At 46.0% G+C, this 22,034-nt stretch overlaps 1 protein-coding gene across 1 annotated transcript; it reads left to right on the forward strand.

Moving 5' to 3' along the window:
- The first annotated feature begins 610 nt into the window (after positions 1-610).
- CHRNA4 (cholinergic receptor nicotinic alpha 4 subunit) lies at positions 611-20,784 on the forward strand. Its single transcript, XM_027881648.1, has 6 exons — positions 611-1,168; positions 2,393-2,544; positions 6,078-6,122; positions 6,216-6,325; positions 14,016-15,396; positions 20,196-20,784. Exons 1-6 carry the CDS (start codon positions 1,108-1,110, stop codon positions 20,319-20,321), a joined length of 1,875 nt encoding a protein of 624 aa, XP_027737449.1. The 5' UTR covers positions 611-1,107; the 3' UTR covers positions 20,322-20,784.
- The last annotated feature ends 1,250 nt before the right edge of the window (positions 20,785-22,034 follow it).

Genomic DNA, 22,034 nt, shown 5'->3' on the forward strand with positions numbered 1-22,034 from the left:
AGAGCTCTACTCCGTGTCTCCCATGTGAGAAATCAGGGATGCGAGATGAAGGGCTAGAGTGATGATTCCCTGCTAACACAAGGAATTATCCTTTCCTCCACAAAATTTTCAAGACTTCAGCAGAGTTTTTTGTGATATATTTAAGGTACATTCAAGCATACAGATAAATTCAAGTGACCTTGTCTCACTCTCACCTTTGATTTGCAGTATTGCCTGTGGGGCAGAGACTAATATTTGTGTTTGTGCTGCACGTTTGCATAGCACCAAGCACAGCAGAGCCCTGTTCTCGTGGGCAGGTTCATCACCCCAGTAAATATCGACAGCAAAGGTACGTGCCCAAGCCAGAAATATCTCAGTCTAATTACACTGGAGTGATTTTGAAAAGCAGTTGGACAAGATTAAAGAGACAGCTTTCGTTAATTAAAGACTGTTTGGGCTTCCGGTGCTATAATGATCCCAGCTGTCCCCGTATCCACCACCTCTGGCTGCAGCTGGGCTCTGGATATCTCCCCCTTTATTCCTCCTGCTAAAAGTTTTCCTCCCTGCAGCCTGTTTGCTGGAACGCAGGGCTTCTCTCCTCCTCCTAAGCAGGAGGTGGGCAGGTCTAACGACATTAAATATACAAACATACTGTGCTCACTCTCTGCTTCAGAGGCATCAGCGGCCCATCAGCATCAAAATCCGAGCAAAGGCTGCCCGAAGGGCTGGGGGAAGGCTGAAAGCAGCAGCAGCAGCAGCAGCAGCAAATAAAGAGAGCAGCCAAAGCGCCCCGTAGGAAAGGGGAGAGGAGCAGCAGGAGAGCCCAGGGAGGTTGGGCATTCCGGACTCTTTACAGGAGCTCTCTGCAGCCCTTAAGCATCACTTGTGAGTGTATGAGCATCAGTGTCCCAGGAAAGAGCATCCTTCCGGGAGGAAGAGCTGGAAATCTCTCAGAAGAGAAAAGAAAAAAAGAAAAAAATCAAAAAAACAAAGCACCAGCTGTTATCCCTTCCCTGAGGGAGAGAGAGAGTGAAAGGAGTTTAGGGGAATGAACCTGGAGGATCCAGAGACTCAGAGTGGAAAAGTTGCCCTGACGGGAGACTCTGCGTACTAGAGCTCTGCTCCACGATGGGATTTCTTGTGCCTAAAGGAAACCTCCTCCTCCTGCTGTGTGCCAGCATTTTCCCTGGTAAGTTTGAGAAAGCTTTTCTCCCCTGCTCTGCTCTGTAGCTCTTTTCTCCCTTATCCCTCTCGAAGACATGCTGTGGAGACCAGTCCCCGTCAACAAGGAATTTTCCTGACTCCTTCATCCTCCTGCCCCATCATTTCTGGTGCCCTGAACATCAGCCTCTGCTGAGCAATGCTTTGCCTTTATTTTCTGCTCCTTGTCTGAAAGGGTTAAAGCCGCGGTGGAAAGGGGACAGGAGGGAGAACCCAGGCAGGGGCTCAGCATCCTGCTTCTTGCCTGGGTTTTTCTTCCCTGGGTAAAGTGTGTTAATGTGTCTCGGGGCTACAGCTCCGGCTGGGGAGAGCACAGCCAGCGCTCCGCTAATGCTTCCCTTTGTATAATCCAGGGCAGCTAAAGACTAAGTAGAAGCCATATTCCACGAGGGACGTGGGGAGAGCCCCCGGCTCCCTCTCCCCGCTGTCTGGTACAGCCGGCACAGGAGCTCAGCTCCTCCGACAGCCCCAGCATGAAACGTGGCTTCAATTTTTAAACACCAACAGGCACCTCCGACAGTTCCTGTAGCCTATGTGCAGGGTCGGGGCTGCTCCTTGCAGCCTTCTACTTTTAAAGTTATGCCTGAGGAAAACTGCAGTCTTGTTGTCCAACCTGTGCTCTCCCCCCTTCTCCTCCTTCCCTCTTAGTTTTTTTTAAATACCAGCTATGAAGGTTAAAGAGCTGAATTTCAGTCTGCCTTTTTTTTTTCTTTTTTTTTTTTTTCCCCTGATGCATTTGGTGCCAGTTTTAATGTATAAATCTGATCCAAACCCCCTATCTCCCAGAAGGAGGCTGCTTCTTCCTTTCAGGCTTGCCCTCCTAGTATCACTCCTTCCTGCTTGCAGACTTCAGTGCGAGAAACTTGCCATGAAGTGACCATAAAAATTGGATTCAGGGAAGAATGGCCCATGTAGTGTTTTCCAAATTGTATTCATGGTGGTTCCACTGTCTTCAGGCCAGTCCTGCTCTGCAACAGAAACCCAACATTGGGAATTGGTCGCTGTGGGTGAACAGAGTGAGAAATACATGGAGATGTACAGCAGGACGGCGAGTCACCCGCGGGACATCCTGTGCTCCTGCGTGCCCATTGCTGGGGTTTGCCACAGTTTCCCCCTGCAGATGGCTCTGGCTGTGCCAGCCCTTGGAGCTGCAGGTGTTTTAAGCCTCTGTGCCCCTCTCCTTCTCCCCCAGCCTTCAGCCATGTGGAGACCCGAGCGCACGCGGAGGAGCGGCTGCTGAAGAAACTCTTCTCCGGTTATAACAAGTGGTCCCGCCCCGTGGCCAACATTTCGGACGTGGTCATTGTCCGCTTTGGCTTGTCCATCGCCCAGCTCATCGATGTGGTGAGTACAGACGGTCGGTTTCACTCAACAAGAGGCCGAGATTAGCCAGGCTGGGGCTCGGGGAGAGGCTCCTGATGCATGTGGGTTTTACTGGCTGATCCAGAGTTGGGTTGGGAAGGCTTTGCTCTCAGCAGAGGATACTGATTGTGCAGCCAGCTCTGCTGAAGGAAGGCGTGACTCATGTGAGTAGCTGGTCATCAAAGTGGATCCTTTATTCTTCATTTACTATGTGCAAAATTCCTTATCAAACCCATGGGACTGATTACAGTGGAGCAGCAGAGCAATTGGCATAAATGCCAGAGAATTCTGGCTGAGGAAAAGATTAAATACCTGACTTGGAATTTGAGCCATAATTACTAATTTACACAGGCTAATAGGAACAGTGCTTTGCCTACCTTGGGAAGAGAGCTTGCCTGAAGAACTTTCTGCAAATTAAAGTTTTGAGGGCTTTTAGCTAATCTGACAGATATTAAAGGGAAAATTGTCTCTGAATGTTTGCTCAGATAGAAGTTACACGTGTGCAAACTGCATGTGCTCTGTACAAAATGACGTGGTCTGCCAGCAGACTGATGTGCACTGAAATGGTATTTAAGGGATTATTCTGTCACAGTATGTTGGGGTCAAGTGCTAGATCCACAGGACATCCCTGCAGGCTGCAGATGCCAGGCACGCTCACGGGCTTTATAGCCTGTGCAGATCTTGCTCCCACATGCTTCTCCTCCCTGTCCCTCTTTGCAGCTGGCACTTCCCAGGACAGTGTGTCTGGGCGTCTGCACATTTCTTGAGCAATTATCAGCCTGCCTTTCAAAGAATCATGGAACAGTTTGGTTTGCAAGGGACCTTTAAAGGTCATCTAGTCCAACCCCTTTATTTTTCAGAAGAGGAGGCTCTTCGACATTTTTTACTGTATTGATGTGGCAGAGTGAAAAAAAGTGACAACACCCCATCCCTGGAAGTGTCCAAGGCCAAGTTGGAGCAACCTGGTCTAGTGGAAGATGTCCCTGCCCATGGCAGGGGGGAGAACGAGATGAGTTTTAAAGTGTCTTCCAGCACAAACCATTCTGTGATTTCTACAACAAAGGAAAATGTAATGCAACTTAAAGACATTACTTCTGTGGTACAATCATGGCAGATGACTGTCCACACCATTTTATATTTTGAGATCACCATTTTGAGATGCAAAGGAGACAGAGCCGAGGTGATGCAGGAGGAGGGGAATCAAAGACACCAGTTGCTGGAGAGTTGCATCTCCTTGGGCAGAAGCCATCAACGTTCAGCTTTTCAGCACAGAAATGGTCTTCCATTCCCCTCCTCTCTCTTACATCAGCCTGAGGGATCCAGGGCTGTTCGCTGTTGCTGATGTTGAAGTGGTACAGTTCTCATCTGAATAATTGATAAGACTAAAGATGAGACATTAGTGACTGTGGAAGCATGAAAGAGATTTTCCATTATGCAGCTGCTGAATTGTGGAAGAGGGAGGATCGATACACCTGCTCCGTAGTGCCTTCCCAGTTTACTTAAGAAGAATTAATCTTCTTAAAATCATGTCTGTGGTTAGCAGTGCAGCTCACAGGCAGATCTCTGCTGAGGCCTGTGGGCATGGCTGGAGGAGAAGTCTTGGCCCTCCTGCCCCAATCTGTGTGGTTGGGACTGGTGACACCCCTGTCACCCCTGTGGTGCTTCAGCTGTGTCTCTCCCTTCCCAGCAGTGACAGTTTTGGTGCAAACCCTGCTGCAGTTGTTAGACCCAACGTTCAGCTCCCAAAGACAAGGAGTCTGAAAGGGAAATCAGAGCTGCATTCAAACCCCAGCTCCTGCTGACGAAAGCTGGGGGCAGGGGAACAGAAATCAATGGGGAACTTGACATCCCTGCATGTCCTTACCTCACCCTGATGTGCTGAGGGTTTTCTGATCCCACAAATAAGTGGTGAGGGATCAAGCATGTGCCCAGGAGCAGCCACTGAGAAACACAGTTGGAATCCTAAGCCTGTGTCTCTGCAGGACCTCGTGTGCAGGAGCCAGGCAGTGCAATACCCCCATGGCTGCAGAGTCCCTGCTGTTCTCCAGGCTGGCTCAGTGAGGAGCAGACAGCTGTGCTGGCGGCACTTGGTCATCAGCACATTGGAAACCCCCTCGAGATAAACCTGTGGGAGTGGAGTCACGCTTCACTCAGGTCAGGAGGATGGCAGAGCCTCAGGTGGGATGGGCACCAGGAGCGGTTCCAGGGAGGAAAATTTCAAAAATGAGACTGGGGCTGTGGTGGAGACCCTCAGGTGCTTGAACTGCAAAGTGGTAAGAGAAGCAGATGTTCAAGGATCGCTCCAGTTCAGGGCATGTAGTGTCCTCCAGTGGCATTCCTCATCTCCCATCAGCACCCAAGGAAGTAGCTGGATATTTTGTCTTCCTTTGTTGCTCACTGGGGTGGTTTTTGTGTTTCTCCTTCCTCCAGGTGATTCTGGTTCCTAACCCCAGAGGAGAGCATCTCTGATCAGGTTTTACACTCTATGCACAGCAGCAGGGGGCTCAGGGAGGAGGAGGCACAGCTCCCCCCCAGACCTCCTGGTATTTAATGCTCACAATCAATCCTGTACTGCCACAAGAGCAAGGTTAATGATGAGCAGTTCGCTTCCAAATAAGCCCTGCCAATTCAGCTGGGGTTGATGCCAACCAAAGAGGGAGAGGAAGAAATAAACACAAATAAAAGCTCTGAGCTCTGGTGTGACACTTCAATCAGACCAGCACTAGGCTCTGCCCGGGGTAATTCATCTCAGTTACTTACAGAAATGTTGTAACAAGCACAAAAGGCAAGCAGCAAGCAATAATTAACTCTACTACAGTGCTACCAGCATTATATCCGCCTTATATTTTAAATATATGTATATGTACTCTCCTACCTTTCCATTCTATTTGCATTCAGGGAAAAATCTATCTGTTGGCAGAATGGGAATACACCAGGCTGTCCAAGTGTTCCATGTGAGCAGAGCAGCCTGGATTTATTCAGAAAACCCAATCCATATGCTCTCCTTCATCTATTTGGAAGAAGGGAAAATGCTGCTGATCTTCTTGTTTCCAGAGCTGTGTTCATGGATAATGTTTCCCAGGTCAAGTGCTGAACACCTCTTGCAGATGAAGCTGAGCGTTGTAATCCACCACACATGTGAGTAAGGGTGTACATACCCAGAACACCCTTCCTTCAGTGCGCAGGTCAAAGCCAGGCTGTGGAGGTTTTTCCTCTACCTGGCATCATCATCCTAGGCTGAATCCATCAGCACCGAGGAAAATCCCAACAAACTCCAGTCCATCTGCTCACAGGATTGCTTAGGTGCAGGCTCAGCTGTTCGGTGGTATCAGGCAGCTGTGCCCTGTCCCATGTCAAATGACAGAAACATCTGCTTTTTATTTCCAGGGTGGGACTTACATTTATCGCAGAGGCGATTTGTAATTACAGAAATGATGTAAAATTAGGAGAAATGTAACGAGTCCTTTGGGCTGCTTCGTCTGCTTCCGTAACCAATATCCGATCTTGCATTTCAGGATGAGAAAAATCAAATGATGACCACGAATGTGTGGGTGAAGCAGGTGGGTGCACATAAATATGTCTTTTTTTTCTGTATTCCATTTCAGTTTTGCAACTGAACTCTCACAGTTTTGTAACCCCCTCGTTTTTGGCAGGAGTGGCATGACTACAAGCTGCGCTGGGACCCCCAAGAATATGAAAATGTCACATCCATCCGAATCCCCTCGGAGCTCATCTGGAGGCCAGATATTGTCCTTTACAACAAGTGAGTGTGGGCACTGTGGTCAGAGGGCAAACCTATCCTTGCAAATTTTCTCTGTTCATGGTGTTAAAATGCTCCTTGGAATTATTCCTCTTTATTTCGTCCTTTGTGGTTGGATTTCATGCAGATTCTATAATATCTGTCCCAGATGTGCCTTAAATGATGTGACTGACATTCACTGCAAGGGCTTTGCTCTCCTAATGATCCTTTCTCTGGGCAGAGAGTTTTGTTGGGGGATGCCAGGTATTGTTTTCTCTTCACATGTCGGATGCACAACTAAGCTGGATTTGAGCTTTCAGTCCTCTTTAGTTTCATTTCACCCAGGAGCTCTCCCCTAATTCATCACCATCAACTGGAAAAGCCAATTACTGAGGATGGGCTTAAATAAGAAAAATATGCTGAAACATGTCAGGCTTGTGTGTCTACAAATAGCGGTGTCAGGTCAGCCAAATACTGTTCTAGGATGATTCCTAAACAGGTGATTCCTAAACAGATGATTCCTCATCTCAGATGATTGGATTCTATCCCTTGTACGGACACTTCTTAGGGAGCAGGTGATGGTTTTCTTTCTTTCCTTTGGAGCCTGTTGATATTCTTAGAAAAATTGCCCAAGTGCCAAGACTGTTTTCTCCCTGGCTTATCGTACCACAGCTCTCCAAGTCTCCCAGGGTGTTGAATATACCAGTTTCCCGCCCCAGCACAGGCTCCAGAGAAAACGCTGCAGGCATCAAACAAAAACATCTTAGTATGTGGCTAACACTCAGAGAAAACACTCACAGCAGCAGCCAGGCTCGTTTTTAATAAACAGTTGCCTGGTTCTGGCTTGATATGATTTTGCTGCTGTTTAAAAACAAAATAAATGGCTGAAGCAGGAATCTGCCCAGGGGACTGTGAGCTCTGGAGACTTCAGGAACTGTTATCTTTCCCATTAGCTCGTTTCTGATCCTCAGTGGTGTGGAGTGATTGCAAACCTCTTCGAAACCACTGTATCCTCACTCAGCACCTTTCAGAGATTAGCCCAATGGAAATGACTAATTCATAGGCACTTGGACCTTCCTGCCTTACAGGGACACACTCTGAGCATGAATATTGTATTACAAATGCCTCACACTGAAGCCAAGAAAGGTGTCCACAGCTTCCACTGGAAAAAAAAAAGAGAATGTCCTTGTCGTTCTCATTGCCTAATTAATGACAGTGGCAAGGGTTATTATTTTGGGAGCTTCTGGTGGTTGTTGTGGTGGACCATGGTGCCAAAGGAAATAGTGTGGCACAAATCTCCGTGGGCCCTTTGTGCTTCAAACCATCTGTTTGTTTGATGGTGCACAAGAACCTGGTGTGTCATCTCTGCTTCTGCTCCCTTGGCTCAGCAGGCTCATCACGGCTGATGATCATGGGCCATGCAAGGAGGGGCCTAGGAAAGAAGAATCAGAGAATCCTAGAATGATTTAGGTTGAAAGAGATCTCAAAAATCATCTCATTCCAACCCCCTGTCATGAGCAGGGACTCCTTCCACTAGACCAGGATGCTCAAAACCCCATCCAACCTGGCCTTGAACACTCCCACGGATGGTGAGGCCTCCAGAAGTGCACCTTGGTATCCCTCTGTGTTTTGGACATCTTTGGACTTCATGTTGAAGTCATCACCCAGAAAGCCACAGGCACTCAGACCTCTAAGCTGGGTACCCCCTCCATGCTCTGCCCCTCTGCTCTGTTCTAATTCACTGTTGCTTGAGCATCATCAGGGACTCCAGAATATCCTTCTTACCCTCTCCTGGGGCACAAGTCCTTCAGCCTTGCCCCCCTCATTCCTCTGACTTGCAGGAGGTTGGGCAGGTAACAAATCAAACCATGCTGGGGACCTGCTACCACACAGGGGAGTTCTATTGACCCAGCCACCCAAATCCAAGCTGCTTCTCTCCCTTCATCCATGCTTACCACTAATAATCATGCCTTCCTCTGTTGGTTGTCATGGATCTATCATTCATTTTTAATTGGTTCCTTTATCCATGAATTAAAGATGGATGTAGACACCATCCATTAGCCAGTCAGTAATGGTTTTCCATTAATTATATACCTCTTTACAGCCGTATTTCCCCATGCCTTATATAAACTGGTTTCTGCCCTGGGATGGTTTCTGCCAGAAGTGTGGTATTTCTGTCTGGGATGGAATCCTTTCGAAAAGAGACGTTCTGGGCAGGAGATTGTACAAACGCCCCTTCTGGTTTTATTTTGTGTTAGATATATATATATATATATATAAATGGTAGAATTTAAATTGATTTCAGATTTACATCATTAAGGAAACCTAACCCCTTGCTGTGAGGTTATTCTCGTATCTTGGCTCATTATTGTTGCAAACCTTCCATTTACCCACTCTAGAGGCCCAAATTAAATCAGTAAACTCAGTTGGTTTGGCCTAGAGAGTATATGTAGTTGTCAACATTCATAAGGAATCTAAAACCAAATTAATATCCTACAGGGAAATTAATATGCTGTTGAATTTTCGGGCTTGATGAGATAAGTTCCAAGACTCTGTAAATAGTTTCTGCTAGATGTGGCATAACATATGAATAACAGAGGAATATGAATTCATGGTGAAGTGACAAAGCCTCCTCTTTGCCAAGAAAACTGGCTGTTCCTTATCTGAGTTTGTAAAGATTCTTCAGGCACCACCAAATAATTTATAAATAAATTATCTAATCCTCTGCATTGATTTATTTTCCTATTCATTAATGGCTTTGAAGCAGATATTAGTTTTCCTTTATATATTTTAAGTAAAAACACATAAATATATTTTTCTCTAAAGAGGGAATAAGCTCTTGGAGGCTGCAATTTTTTTTTTTTTTTTTAAACCTCTTCACCACAGTGTTTGGGTCCCTTGGCCACTGTACAGCATAGGATCTCCAGAGCAGAAACCCCTGAAAGTGAAGTGCAGGTTTGCATTCAGGTGCTCCAGCCACTAAAGGCTGCCCAGAAAAATCCAAGGCGTGTCCCTGAGATCAGTGGATGGGCAGGGAACTTGGAATGTGAGCTTCGCTGGCTGTTTTTCCACTGGATGTTCCTGGTAGCATCATAGCATTTGTCATCTCTAGCCTGATGATTGTAAAACCTGGGAAGAAGCTACTGGGAACACTGAGAATTCTAAAGTCCTCAATATTTTCTGGTGTTAACTGTTCCAGAAAGTAATCCCTGCCTTAGACTCCACAGTCACAAAAAATAAAATAATAAAAAAAGACAAGATCTGAAGCGAAGGGAAATCAAACACAAATTTCTGTAATTAGGAGTAGGAAATATCTTGAGGAATTCACACAGTGGCAATATGGGTACAGAGGATTACTGGACTGGGTTAGATGACCATCTGGCAGGCAGCTTTTGGAAACCACGAGAAAGCAAAGAGTCCTTTTGAACTGTTCTGCAGCAGCTTGTTCTTTTCAACTATACTGTGATGTTTGCAACCAGTTTTATTTCTGGAGTAACGCTGGTTTCATGACTCATCCAAAGCTCTTTGGAGGAGAAATACCAAAAGATGCCCCAGTCTAACCTTTAAAATATTGGAAACATTCTTGACATTTGTCTTTGTGTGTAGTGGCACAGATCTCATCACCGTGCACCAGATTGCACTTAACTTACAATGGGCCAAAAAAATCACTACTCCCCACTTCAGCTTCCCTGATCCTTCTGGGAGTTCCAATCACTGTAATTCTGGAGAGGGATTATATCTTTAGATGCTCTGGGGTTTTCTGCCAAGATCTATCCAGTAACACAGGAACTGATGCAAAGAAATCTATAGAAGGGATCTCTCCCGGGCTGTTGCTGTGTCCCCATCCAAGGGCTTCTCCTACCACTATGCTGAAGGACAGAGCTGGAGTTTTGCCTTCAAAGTGCTGGTAAGGATCCTTGGCAAAGGGAAGAATTGGAGCAAAATTCACAAATTCAGCCCTGTTAGAGCCTTCTGAGAGCCTTGTGCTGATTCCATGGGCGTGGCACAGACGTTTCTGAGACAGATGCCTATTTTACTGAGGGACAATCAAAATATTGGTTATCACCAGTTTCTAAACATCCAAAGCAAGCAAAAGCTGGGATGTGACCTAAAGAAGTAACATCAGTGCACAGACACTTCCATCTGTGTACCCAAGATGTTTTTTATCCAATTTGCCAAGACTTTGGATATATTTAAAACCCAACTGGATGAGGTCCTGATCCTCTTGTAGCTGACCCTTCTTTGGGCAAGACACTTCCAGAAGTCCCTTCCAACCTGGGCATTTGTAGTTATAATTTTGGTTGCAGAAAACAGTTGTTTAAAGCAACATTTTCTGGTTTGCCTTTAGAGAAAATTTTAATCAGAATATTGCAGAAGCATCTCTTCAGTGTGCACTGAAAGGGTGCTGGGTACATTCTTTACAGGGTTCTTAAAACCACAATTTTTCTTGGTTACTCTGGTTGATGAAAAATGCTTTCAATTAAGATATTCTACTATACCCATATATGTATATAGCTAATTTTCAAGCTTTTAAAGCTCTGTTTGGATTTAAATTGTATCATCAGAAATTAAAATAAATGTGTGCCTCATTTACATGCATTCTGAAAACATTTAATTTTGTGAGATGATGTATCTCCCAACCATAGGAAAATAGAAACTGACACACACAGAAAAAAGATTCTCCATCAGCAGAGCTTTTTAATGAAACATGGATGATGGCTGCCAGTAAAACAATGCCATCCTTGAACCCTTATAAACTCAGGAGATTTAGAAGAGCAGCCTTTATTTTGGAAATGAGAAATCGAAGGCTGCAGCACACAGCACAGCTTTTTCCTTGGGTGAAAAATCAGCAACTTTCTTTCTTGGTGTGCAGTGTTATATTTGGCTTGAAAATGTAAGAGCTCCAGTATTTTATTACTGATATATTTTTAAAGCTGTCAGGTCAGAGTAATCAGGAGAGCCTGACTATCTTCATTCTCCAGATCTTGTGTTGTTTGCCTTGCACTCGTGCCTTCTCCCAAATGGTTTTTCGTGACAACTGTCACAACAGAGTGGTCTCGACTAAACGAGACGAAAATGTTCTACTGCTGTAAAGGAATGACTTCAGATTTTCTCTGTCCCAGTATTATCAGGTCTTCCACCTTCCTGCCTAAGGAAATATTCACGTTTGCAGTCAGGGCTGTCAGCACAGGGAGGGGTCTTCCCATGGCAAAGCTTTCCACGGGGAAACAGGGTTTCCCCAGCCTCCTAACTGCAGTGTTTGCAGTTGGTTGTCTCACCCTCATACCCTGGAGGAGACTGGGAAAAGACTTTGGAAGGCTGTCAACAGCCAGGCGACCTTGTTTGCTCCCCCTCTCATGTGGAGAGGAGCAGAATGAAAGTCTCACCCAGGAGGAGAGCATCTCTCTGGGCTCACGCTCGGGATGAGAGCATCTCTATAGGTTCCCCCTCACCGGCAGGGTGCCAGCAGGAGTAGCTTCCAACCCAGGAAACATATGTTTGAAGGTCCAGGGTGGGTGGTAAGCTTGGGGGAGGAGGCAAAAATATGTACATGCATGAAGAAGTTGAGATAACTGAGAACACTGCCTTTGCATGATGTAGCTGGCTGGGATACGGTCTATGTACACAGCACAGCTAATTTACCCTGCTTACAAATTCCTCTACGTTGAACTGCAGTGAGAGGTTCAAACACACCCAGGAGAGCCAGGAATTACTTCACAGCCCTGTTAGGTTGGTGAAGCAGGAGGATCCCAGGGTGTTTTATGGCTCCTAAGAGTCAATAGCTGACTAAGTCTAAGAAGCTGTTCTGCTGCTGGTTTCACTCCTGCCATGGCACTACAGGCAAGATCCAGCTTGGGAGGCGGTACCAGTGTAATTTGTAATAACATGTGAGCCAAAGAGGACCCAGAATGAGGCTGGGTTTGTTAGGCAATCAATAAAAAAATACATTCCTCATCAAACATGCAGATCATTTACAGAAATAATTGACACACACAAGATCTGCAGCACCACACTGGTTCCATCTGCACTTGAGTAAGAGGCACGTGTCTGGTCACACAGAGACAGCAAAACTGCCAGGCAAGGGGACTAAAACACAATTACACAAATTAATATCATTCCTGGATGACCTTTTAAGAAGAGTTTCGTGCCCTTTTCCAACAGTTTGCAAAGGAAAAATGCACACCTGTGTTGTTTCCCCAGCCACTTACACATTGTTCTACACAAGAAGTGAAACACTAGTGGATGCTCATAATCCCTTTTCTGCAATAAGATCCAATTATAAACATTGTTCTATTAATGAGTGATTTAATCATGCCTCAGAGATATCATTAAATGCAGAATTGGATTCCATATTCCTATTGAGAGTTAGAAAGAAAACCACTGAGAAGAGCAAATGCTGGACTGTCACTCGCTGTGCACATTTCATGTCTCAATCTGGTTTTACAGTGCAGGCAAAACCCAGGAGAGGAAAGAAAAAGAAAAAGAGGTGTTTTTCATCCAAAGCACATGTTCTCAGGGTGTAAATTAGATTTAGGAAAGAAGAGGCAAGAAAGGAGCTGGGTGGATTGTAAAATGGCATTGCTCAGGTTTGTTTGCTTCGGAGTAACTCACGGTGCTGGTTTTGCCTTAATCCCTTTGAGACAGTCTGGGTTTATACCAGATGGTTTTTAGGGTCCTTTCCAACCCAAATAATTCCCTGATTCTATGATTGTATGAAATACCAAAAAGTCCTTTTTTTCCCTATTTGGCATATGAATGAATGGGTGTTCTCCTAAAAAAAAAAAATGAATTTAGGGACGTTCCTCTGCCTTCCACAGCTCAAGGAACTGATCCTGCCAGATCATTCCTATGCTGTTCATCTTGCTACTGGTGAGAAGGAGCAGGGGTGTGACCCCTGCACAGCCTGTCACTGTATGGCTGCTGTCAGAGCACATCTGGGCACTGAGGCAGCAGAGCAGGGCCGAGGGATTTTGCCAACCACGGGGAAAGCGGCTGAGGGCTGGGCCGGCTCCAGCCGGAAGGGCTGGGCAGGAGAAGAGAGCTTTCTGTCTGTGTCAGCCTGAATAATTCATCTCAAGTTTTTAGCAGGAGCTCTCTTCCCCTGCTCAGCTTCGCCTTTGTCTGGCAGAGCTGCTGTTTGTGACTCGGCTTCTTCCTCCGATGGCTTTTGATACGAAATCCTGGGTTGTTATCTGTTTATCCTACAATGCCACACACAACCCAAATGAGAGTCCCTCTAAAAAGACACTATAAAAGACAGTTCTCTTCCTGAGAGGGAAATCAAGAGATTAACTTTCATTATTCCTATTAATAGGATGCTCCTACTGGCTCTCATGCTGGTTCCCAACACTGTTTCATTTTTAGCAGCTGTCACAATTAATTCTTCAGAGCCCACAGGTACACTACCTGATAGTGCTTCCTCTCAGCCCTCTAAGGTAAACTCAACCCATTCCAGGGCAGTTAAAACTTGTGCACAATCACCTCAAGGAATTGATTTATGCCAGGCAAATCCAGGGCTTGTACGAGCCAACAGAGTTCAAAATCCACTGGACGGACTAGATGGATCCAGTGTTTGCATAAAATGTGCCTTTTGCGTATTTTTTTGCCTCTGAGTGTATTTTTGGAAGTCAGGAACTAAATATCCTATTCCTTTAGCAGAGTTGATGTGTCCTAGAGAAGTCTCAGTCTTTTTTTCTCCTCCATCTCTCCCCAGTGCTGACGGTGACTTCGCAGTCACCCACCTGACCAAGGCTCACCTCTTCTACGATGGGAGAATTAAATGGATGCCACCTGCTATATACAAGAGCTCCTGCAGCATTGATGTCACCTTCTTCCCCTTTGACCAGCAAAACTGCACCATGAAGTTTGGCTCCTGGACCTACGACAAAGCCAAGATAGACCTGGTGAGCATGCACAGTCATGTGGACCAGCTGGACTACTGGGAGAGCGGGGAATGGGTCATCATCAACGCCGTGGGCAACTACAACAGCAAGAAATACGAATGCTGCACGGAGATCTACCCTGATATAACTTACTCCTTCATTATCCGGAGGCTGCCGCTGTTCTACACCATCAACCTGATCATCCCCTGCCTGTTGATCTCCTGCCTGACGGTCCTGGTCTTCTACCTGCCCTCTGAGTGTGGAGAGAAGATAACCTTGTGCATCTCCGTGCTGCTGTCTCTCACTGTGTTCCTGCTGCTCATCACAGAGATCATCCCATCCACCTCCTTGGTCATCCCTCTGATTGGGGAGTACCTTCTCTTCACCATGATATTTGTCACCTTGTCCATCATCATCACTGTCTTTGTGCTCAACGTGCACCATCGTTCCCCCCGCACCCACACGATGCCTGACTGGGTGAGGAGGGTCTTCCTTGACGTAGTGCCACGTATCCTGTTCATGAAACGTCCCTCCACAGTGAAAGACAATTGCAAGAAGCTCATCGAATCCATGCACAAAATAACCAACGCACCCAGGCTTTGGTCTGAGATCGACGTGGAACCCAACTTCACTACCTCATCTTCCCCCAGCCCCCAGAGTAATGAACCTTCACCCACATCTTCCTTCTGTGCCCACCTCGAGGAGCCGGCCAAGCCTCAGCCCATCTGCAAGTCACCTTCTGGGCAGTACTCCGTGCTGCACCCAGAGCCTGTACAGGTGACCTGCTCGTCTCCACATCCCTCATGCCACCCCCTGAGTGACACCCAGACCACCTCTGTCTTGAAAGGCAGGTCACTGAGTGTTCAGCAGATGTACAGTCCCAACAAAGCGGAGGAGGGGAGCGTCCGCTGCAGGTCCCGGAGCATCCAGTACTGCTACCTGCAGGAGGACTCTTCCCAGACCAATGGCCAATCCACTGGCTCCCCAGCATCCCAGCGGTGCCACCTCAACAAAGAGCAGCCCCAGCACAAGCCCCCTCAGTGCAGGTGTAAATGCAGGAAGGGGGAGGCAGCTGGTACACCAGCGCAAGGGAGCAAGAGCCACGGAGCCAAAGAGCAACACCTCGTGCTGATGTCCCCAGCCCTGAAGCTGGCGGTGGAAGGGGTTCACTACATCGCAGATCACCTGCGAGCAGAGGATGCTGACTTCTCAGTAAGTATGCCAACTTGGCCTGCTCTCCTTTAGCAACCCAAAAATTATCTGCTGGCCTCTAGAACAATGGATTCTCCAGCTGAAAATAGGAATAAAGTTGCTGTTAGATAGGGAGGAAGCAGGTAAGACCGGGAAAAACACCCAAAACGCAATCATCTGGTGGGAACAGAGACATTCTGTACAGAGGAGCTTCTGACAGACAGGGATCTCACACTCTCTATTATTTATTAATCACTGACTTTGACTGTGGAGCTGAGGAAAGCGAATTCCCAAAAGGCTGTGGATGTGGGAAGTGTGTAGTAGCGTGGGGATATTGCAGGGCCTGCTTGGCTCTGCCAACACATCGTGATGTGATTCCTCCTGAGTGGACTTCCACAGAGCAGTTGGCTCTGTGCAGGGAGGTGGGTGGACAGACAAACTTCACACTTACTCTGTGGGGGTAAATATGGCTACAAATAGAGGAAGGAAATAGAGGCTGAAAGAGTCTCTTTCAACAGAGACAGCGATGCACGTAACAAATGCCACATCCTTTCACACCTCCTGTAGCTCTTTCCTGCAATACTATGGATACAGTGTGCTAGTAAGGATGCCCATAATGAAGGAAGGCACAAGACGACCTGAAATTAGTCATGTTATCAAAGAGAAGTCTTATCTAGCTTTTCCTAGACAGATCCATAAGCAAAAGGTACTTCTTAGCTGTGCCTACAGTTTAAATTTCTCAAGATTTAGAATTGGTGCAAGTCATGGTGCTTTTATACAAGACTTCCTGGGCATGAAGAGTGTCTTTTATTTGCACTTTTCACAGCACTGAGCACTTGGAAGCAGCAACAAAATGTTGAAAACTACTGTCCTCTTTGATACCATAGTTAAAGGCTTCTGTTCTTTAATGTATTTCACTTCACAACATCCCTTTGAGGAAATAACTGTTTATTCCTCATGTTGAGGAGTGACAGCCAAAATACAGAGATGAAGTGACCTGTTCAAGGTCACAGAGCAAATCTGTGGCAGAGATGGGCTGTGAATCCTCATCTTTATTAGTTGACAGCCCAAAACTCTTTGCCAGGCTAAAGCACTTCACAAGCACATTAGGAGTGCAGGAATTAAACTCTGCTCTCTCCCTCTGGCAATAACCACAAGTAAACCCAGGGATGTCAGCTGAGTTTAACTCACTCTTTCCCCCATGGTGCAAATGAAAGAATATTACACCAATAATACTTCCCATTTCAACTGATTCTCTCTGCTGAGCTGGTTGGTATCATCAAGAATTGAGTCAATTAACTTCTTGGGTTCCTTTCTTTTAATTCTTTAAAATGAAAACAGTCTCCAGAAGCCATGAATTTTCCTCTTATACCTCCTCCTACTCTTTCCTCTTGAAATGATTATTTTGAGGAAAAGCAATTTAGAGCACTAAACATCAAAAGCAGGAGAAAAGGAGCACTTTGAGCCTTTGGTCTCTGACCCAACCTCCTGCCAGCCCAGCCTGTGAGCAAAGGCACCAAGAAATCATCCAGCAATGAGCTGTGGGCAGGTCTGTGGGCTCCTCTTGGGGAGTCTGGAGCACTGGTGTTCCTGGGGGTGACCTTTCACTGCTGTTCCACACCAGTTGTGGCTGGCACAGTAGGTAGAGTGTGGGTTTTCAGATCTGGGGGAATAATGCTGGCCCCAGTCTATTTTCTCTTTCTGCATCCAAGAGATATCAAGTGGGAAGGCACATATTTTTTCTCCAGGTGTAAATGAAAAAGAAGGAGGAAAAAGAGTTTTCTGGAACTGAAATGTACTGCGAGGAGCAGAACTGATCGAATAAAATGAGAATTTATTGGGGGAAAAAATCAGTAGTCAGGAATTTGCTTTCATCTTAAAATCAAATTGTGGCATTTCTTCATGGAAGTCTTCCATAAATCTATCAGGAGGCACCTCTGATGCAGCTGTTGAGACACAGCTTGCTGTCTCATGGGCAATATTTCTGTACACATGCACCTTCCCAGAAAAAGAATGGAGCTTCTTTTCAAGTTCCTGTCTTTTTTTTTTTTTTTTTCTCTTTTTATCTAAAGCTCCATTGCCACGGGGGCAGTGCTTCTAAATTAAAAGTAAATAGCTCATTTAATTAAGTGCTCCAGCGAAGAGAAAATGGGAAATGCAAGAGGCAGTTGTTTGTTACAAAAAGATATCTGCAGACAATGCAGGCACAGTGGGACACTGGGGAAAACGCAAGACGGAATTGTCCCGGCAAACGATGGAAATGCCATTAGAAATTAATTACAGACTGAAAAGCAAAACAAGTTGGATGTCACACACGAGCCAAAATAAGCAGACACCAACAGCACCATCTGGGAAGCCTTGCTGTCCAAGGCTGTGTGCATCTCTGGAATGCTGTAATATGAAGACTTTCAGGACAGCTTAAAAAATAAAATGGGAAAGAATAAAGCTGAACGGGAGGAGGCAGAGGATAATCTCACTGGCTTATTTTTAACAAAGCACAATGAAACCACCTGGGACTGCTCTAATCTGTGCTGCAGACTCCAGGTCCCGGGGATCAGATGCCACCAAGTCACCTCAATCCTCCACTCAAATCCTGGGGCTCAGACCGGCGAGGAGCTGGATGAGGGAAGAGCTGCAGATTCCCTCACTTCTTGGAAATTTGAGGGTGGGGGAATCAGCTGCCCCTGATCCTTTTCTGAAAATAGTTTTGAGTGAGCTTCTTAAAAACTAATCAAAACACAGCTCAGGAGTTGTGGTGGCAGATGTTGGCAGCTGTAGAGATGTCAGAGGGACGTCTGCGGATCATGCCCCACGTGAGGTGCTGGACCTCAGGGAAATGTTACAGTGCTGACAGAGCACAAGACACAAAATCCAGATCATTCTTTTTATTTTTTACTTCCTCCTCCTTTTTTTTTTTTTTTTCATTATCTCTCCATAATTTCCAATTTCACCCTCTGTGCTCTCAGTCTGAAGCTGGATATTGATTTTACAAACTCATCTGATGCACTCCCAGCCATCATTTTCAAGATGGGCTGAGTATTTCTGCATACACCATTACATTTGAAAGCAAATTTCTGTCAAATTTTCAAGTTGTTCCTCTTCTCCAATTTCCCCCTTCTTTTCTCAAAGACAAAATCATCTGGTTTCTTTTCTTTGCATGATCTGGCACTTTTACTAGCCTGAATATCCAAAAAGGCTTACTTTGCCAGAATGAAGCACTATTGACTCAATCCAGCTTTCCAGTTGGACATCAGATGGCAAATTTCAGATTTTCCTTACACATTGGTTACATCCTCAGACACACTAAATACATAAATACAGTCATCCAGAGCTTACTTAACTGCCCTTCTCATGAGGAATTTTAAGCATCAGAGACTCACTCCAACACTCAGCAAGTGATGAATAGATCAGAAAATAGGTGCAGCAAAGGACTGAGACCTTATCCTTGGGATGAGATAACTACTTTTGGTTTCAATGGTCCCTATTTCTTTTACCCTAATTATAGGTGGTTGTGCTGAGGGCTGTGCAATCATAAAATAACATGATTTTCCCCCAAGAAGGTGCCAACACACAGTATGAGCCTCTGTTTGTTTCTTCTACCTATTCAGTAGTAAAGATTGGCTTATCTTGGTGCTGGTTTTATAGAGAATAAACCTATCCATTGCATGAAAATATTTAACTGATTCTTACACTTTTGACAATGTTCAAGTGCTCCTGAAATTGAAAATGCTTTGTTCAGAGGAAATATGATTTGGTCTCCAGTGCATGCCTCATTTCCCACTTCACAAAGCTGCTTGTTCAGCCAAGGAGCTCAGCAATGCCACTGTACCTGTGGAAACATCATCTGCTGCAAAATGGCATTTCGCTGATATTTGGATTGCTTCCCCCACCACAATGAATTTTTGGGCAGCCTTGGCTTTGCTCTGCCTCCTTCTCCTTTCACCACACTCCTGACTTGCTGTGCTCACAGCCACTGAGGAGTTTTGAGCGGGCTCCTGCTGAGATGTTTTCCCTGAAGAGCAAGGCAGCGTGCCAAATTTCAGCCCTCGGGTCTATTAATCACCAAGTGGGAAATTGTAGGAAATTATAATGGGTACAGTCATATCAAATAAAACTTCGCCATCTGATCAGTCCTCTTCCTTGGAAAGAAATTATTAACAGCAATGTAATGAAAGAGGTTTTCATATGTATGTGGTTTCTTAATGAAACAGCCATTTACAATTTCTGCCTGATGGTATTAATAAGTACTAGACCTCCCCAGAGAGGAATTGCTGGAAAATCCTCCCACAGCAAGGCAAAAATGGAGAAAAAGGGACACCACTGCTTTTATTTGCTGGTTCATTTTCACTGCTTACTCACCCAAAGCTTTAAATCCCTTTGCAGAAAGAGTCTGGCTTCGTTAATCTGTAAGCAAATCTGTTTATGAGTGGGCAAACGAGTAATTTCTTACTCCCTCATGCTCCCCAGATTGAGTCTCGGCCTCATTCACACACCCATTTAGAGCTGTTGCTCCTGGAAAGTGGGATAGCAAGTGTGCAGAGGAGCTTAATTATCCATGGGTGTATGTCATCCCTGGAGATCTATGAACAGGGTTTGTGATTGCACACGCACACCCACAGACCTTCTGGGAATCTGTCTCTCACATCAATAATTGATAGATTAATCTTTGCCATCTTATAGGACCACTAAATGTGAGCCAGACTTTCCCTTCCTGTCTCTGGAATTAAACAAAAATATCCTTTTTTGGAACAAAGCACTCCTAGTTTTCATAAATTTTGATCTCAAATAAGTGTTAATAATCGGCCTTTCTGTGTTCCCAGGTGAAGGAAGACTGGAAGTACGTTGCAATGGTCATTGACAGGATCTTCCTCTGGATGTTCATCATTGTGTGTTTGCTGGGAACTGTTGGTCTCTTCCTCCCACCGTGGCTGGCAGGAATGATCTAAATACAGGCCCAGAAGGAAAAAAGAATTATCCCACTCTGAGGATTTTAGTTCACCTGGAAGGAGAGGAGCAGAGAAACAGAGAAAGCCCTTTGAATAATTCACTGCGTGTCCACACTTGAGTTGCTCCAGAGCTCTCGGGGAATACTTTCCGAGGTCGCATCATTTCGCCAAGACATTTTCATCTCCTCCATCTAATTTAGGGGAAAAGTTCTTATTAAAGCCTGTCCATAGCATGGTGGCATTCATTGGCATATCCTCAGCAATGTAAGAACACGAGCTTGTCCCTAAAGCAGCACATAAAGGGGCTTTGCATCCACAAACCAGCCCCTGGCAATTAGCTCCAGCCATCCCCAGAGGTCTCGGTGTGCCCTGCCTAGTGATTTTGCCCTGTCAGTCTGAAGTGGTTCAGGGCTGTGCGTCCCTGTACGAGTCATTTTATAAATAAAGTTCTGGATTTGGGATACCTGTGGAGGATGTGGTCTGTGGTCAGCTGGTGGAAAGGCTGAAATAGTTGCTTGGGACCAACAGAGATCAAATGAAGTTTCTATACTGACAGATTTGACTTCAGAAGCCGTGGGGACCAGAGCTGAGTGAGGATTTGGGGTTAAGACTGGGACCATGTTTGTAGCACTTCAGTGTGCTTTCAGAGGAAATATCCTGGGTCCAAGTTACGGTCTTTGTAAAACAGCAGAGGGTCACCCTGAGCTGTAAAACCCTTGGCAGAGGTGAGGAAGGCACTTAGACAAGTGGAAGCCATAACAGAAGTCCAGGATGGCTTCTGCCTGTTCTCTGTGTGCAAGTGCAGCTGCTGGAGAGTGACCTCACTGCAACAGAGGCAGGTGAAGCCAGAGCCAGGCGACACCCCAGGTGGAGTGTGTGCCTCTTGTCTGTGCCACATGGCTCGGTGAGCAGCACAGAGCTGCTCAGGCCTGTGACAGAAACACTGGAACTGAAACAATATGGTTTAGAGACTTCTTTGAAATACAAGTTACTGCGCTCAGCCTGAACAGCACAGGCCAAAAATCAATGCAGTGACCAGCCAGTGTGGCCTCATCTAAGAAGCTACAACTGACCTCCATGTTCACAGGCTCAGCCAAGTGCTTAAAATCTGTTCAGCTCACAAGAAAAACCAGAGGAGCTGAGGTTTGGACCAGTTCCCAAAGAGCTGTGCCAGCACAGCACAAGGAGGGAGGATGAGGGAGCCTTAGCTGCTGCTCCTTGTTGCTTGTTTTCAGAAAAAAAGAGAGCCTCAGTCTTTGGAGATGCTAATTTATCCCTTTTCACAGTCAGTGAGTTTGCTTATGGCAATGAAAGGAAAACAAACAGTCAAACATCTTCAAGGTCTAGTGCCTAAATGTACCAGCACAGCTGCAGTCTGTGTGCAGGGCTGTGAGTGGAGGGGACAGCGGGGCTGCCTCACGGTCCGTGTGACAGGCACGCTGGGCTCACAGGGGCAGCCTGAGCCCTCTCCAGCACCTTTTCACATTTTGAGTGCACCAATAATCATGAAAGTAGAAGATCTGTGACCCTTTGGGCACTGCTAGGTCAGGGGCATGGTATCTCAGCGATTCCCATGACAGACGTGCAGAGCTCCCGCTGCCTCCTCCTCCTCCTCCTCCTCCTCCTGAGCCCATGAGGATTGCTGGCAACGGAGCAGGTGGGAGGCTTGACTGTGCATGCACATTTTTAGCAGTAAAAACACACTCATTTTCC

This window comes from Empidonax traillii, unplaced genomic scaffold (genome assembly GCF_003031625.1).
Source record: "Empidonax traillii isolate 1590-97213 ecotype Southwest subspecies unplaced genomic scaffold, ASM303162v1 scaffold91:size2966241, whole genome shotgun sequence".
Classification (NCBI taxonomy): domain Eukaryota; kingdom Metazoa; phylum Chordata; class Aves; order Passeriformes; family Tyrannidae; genus Empidonax; species Empidonax traillii.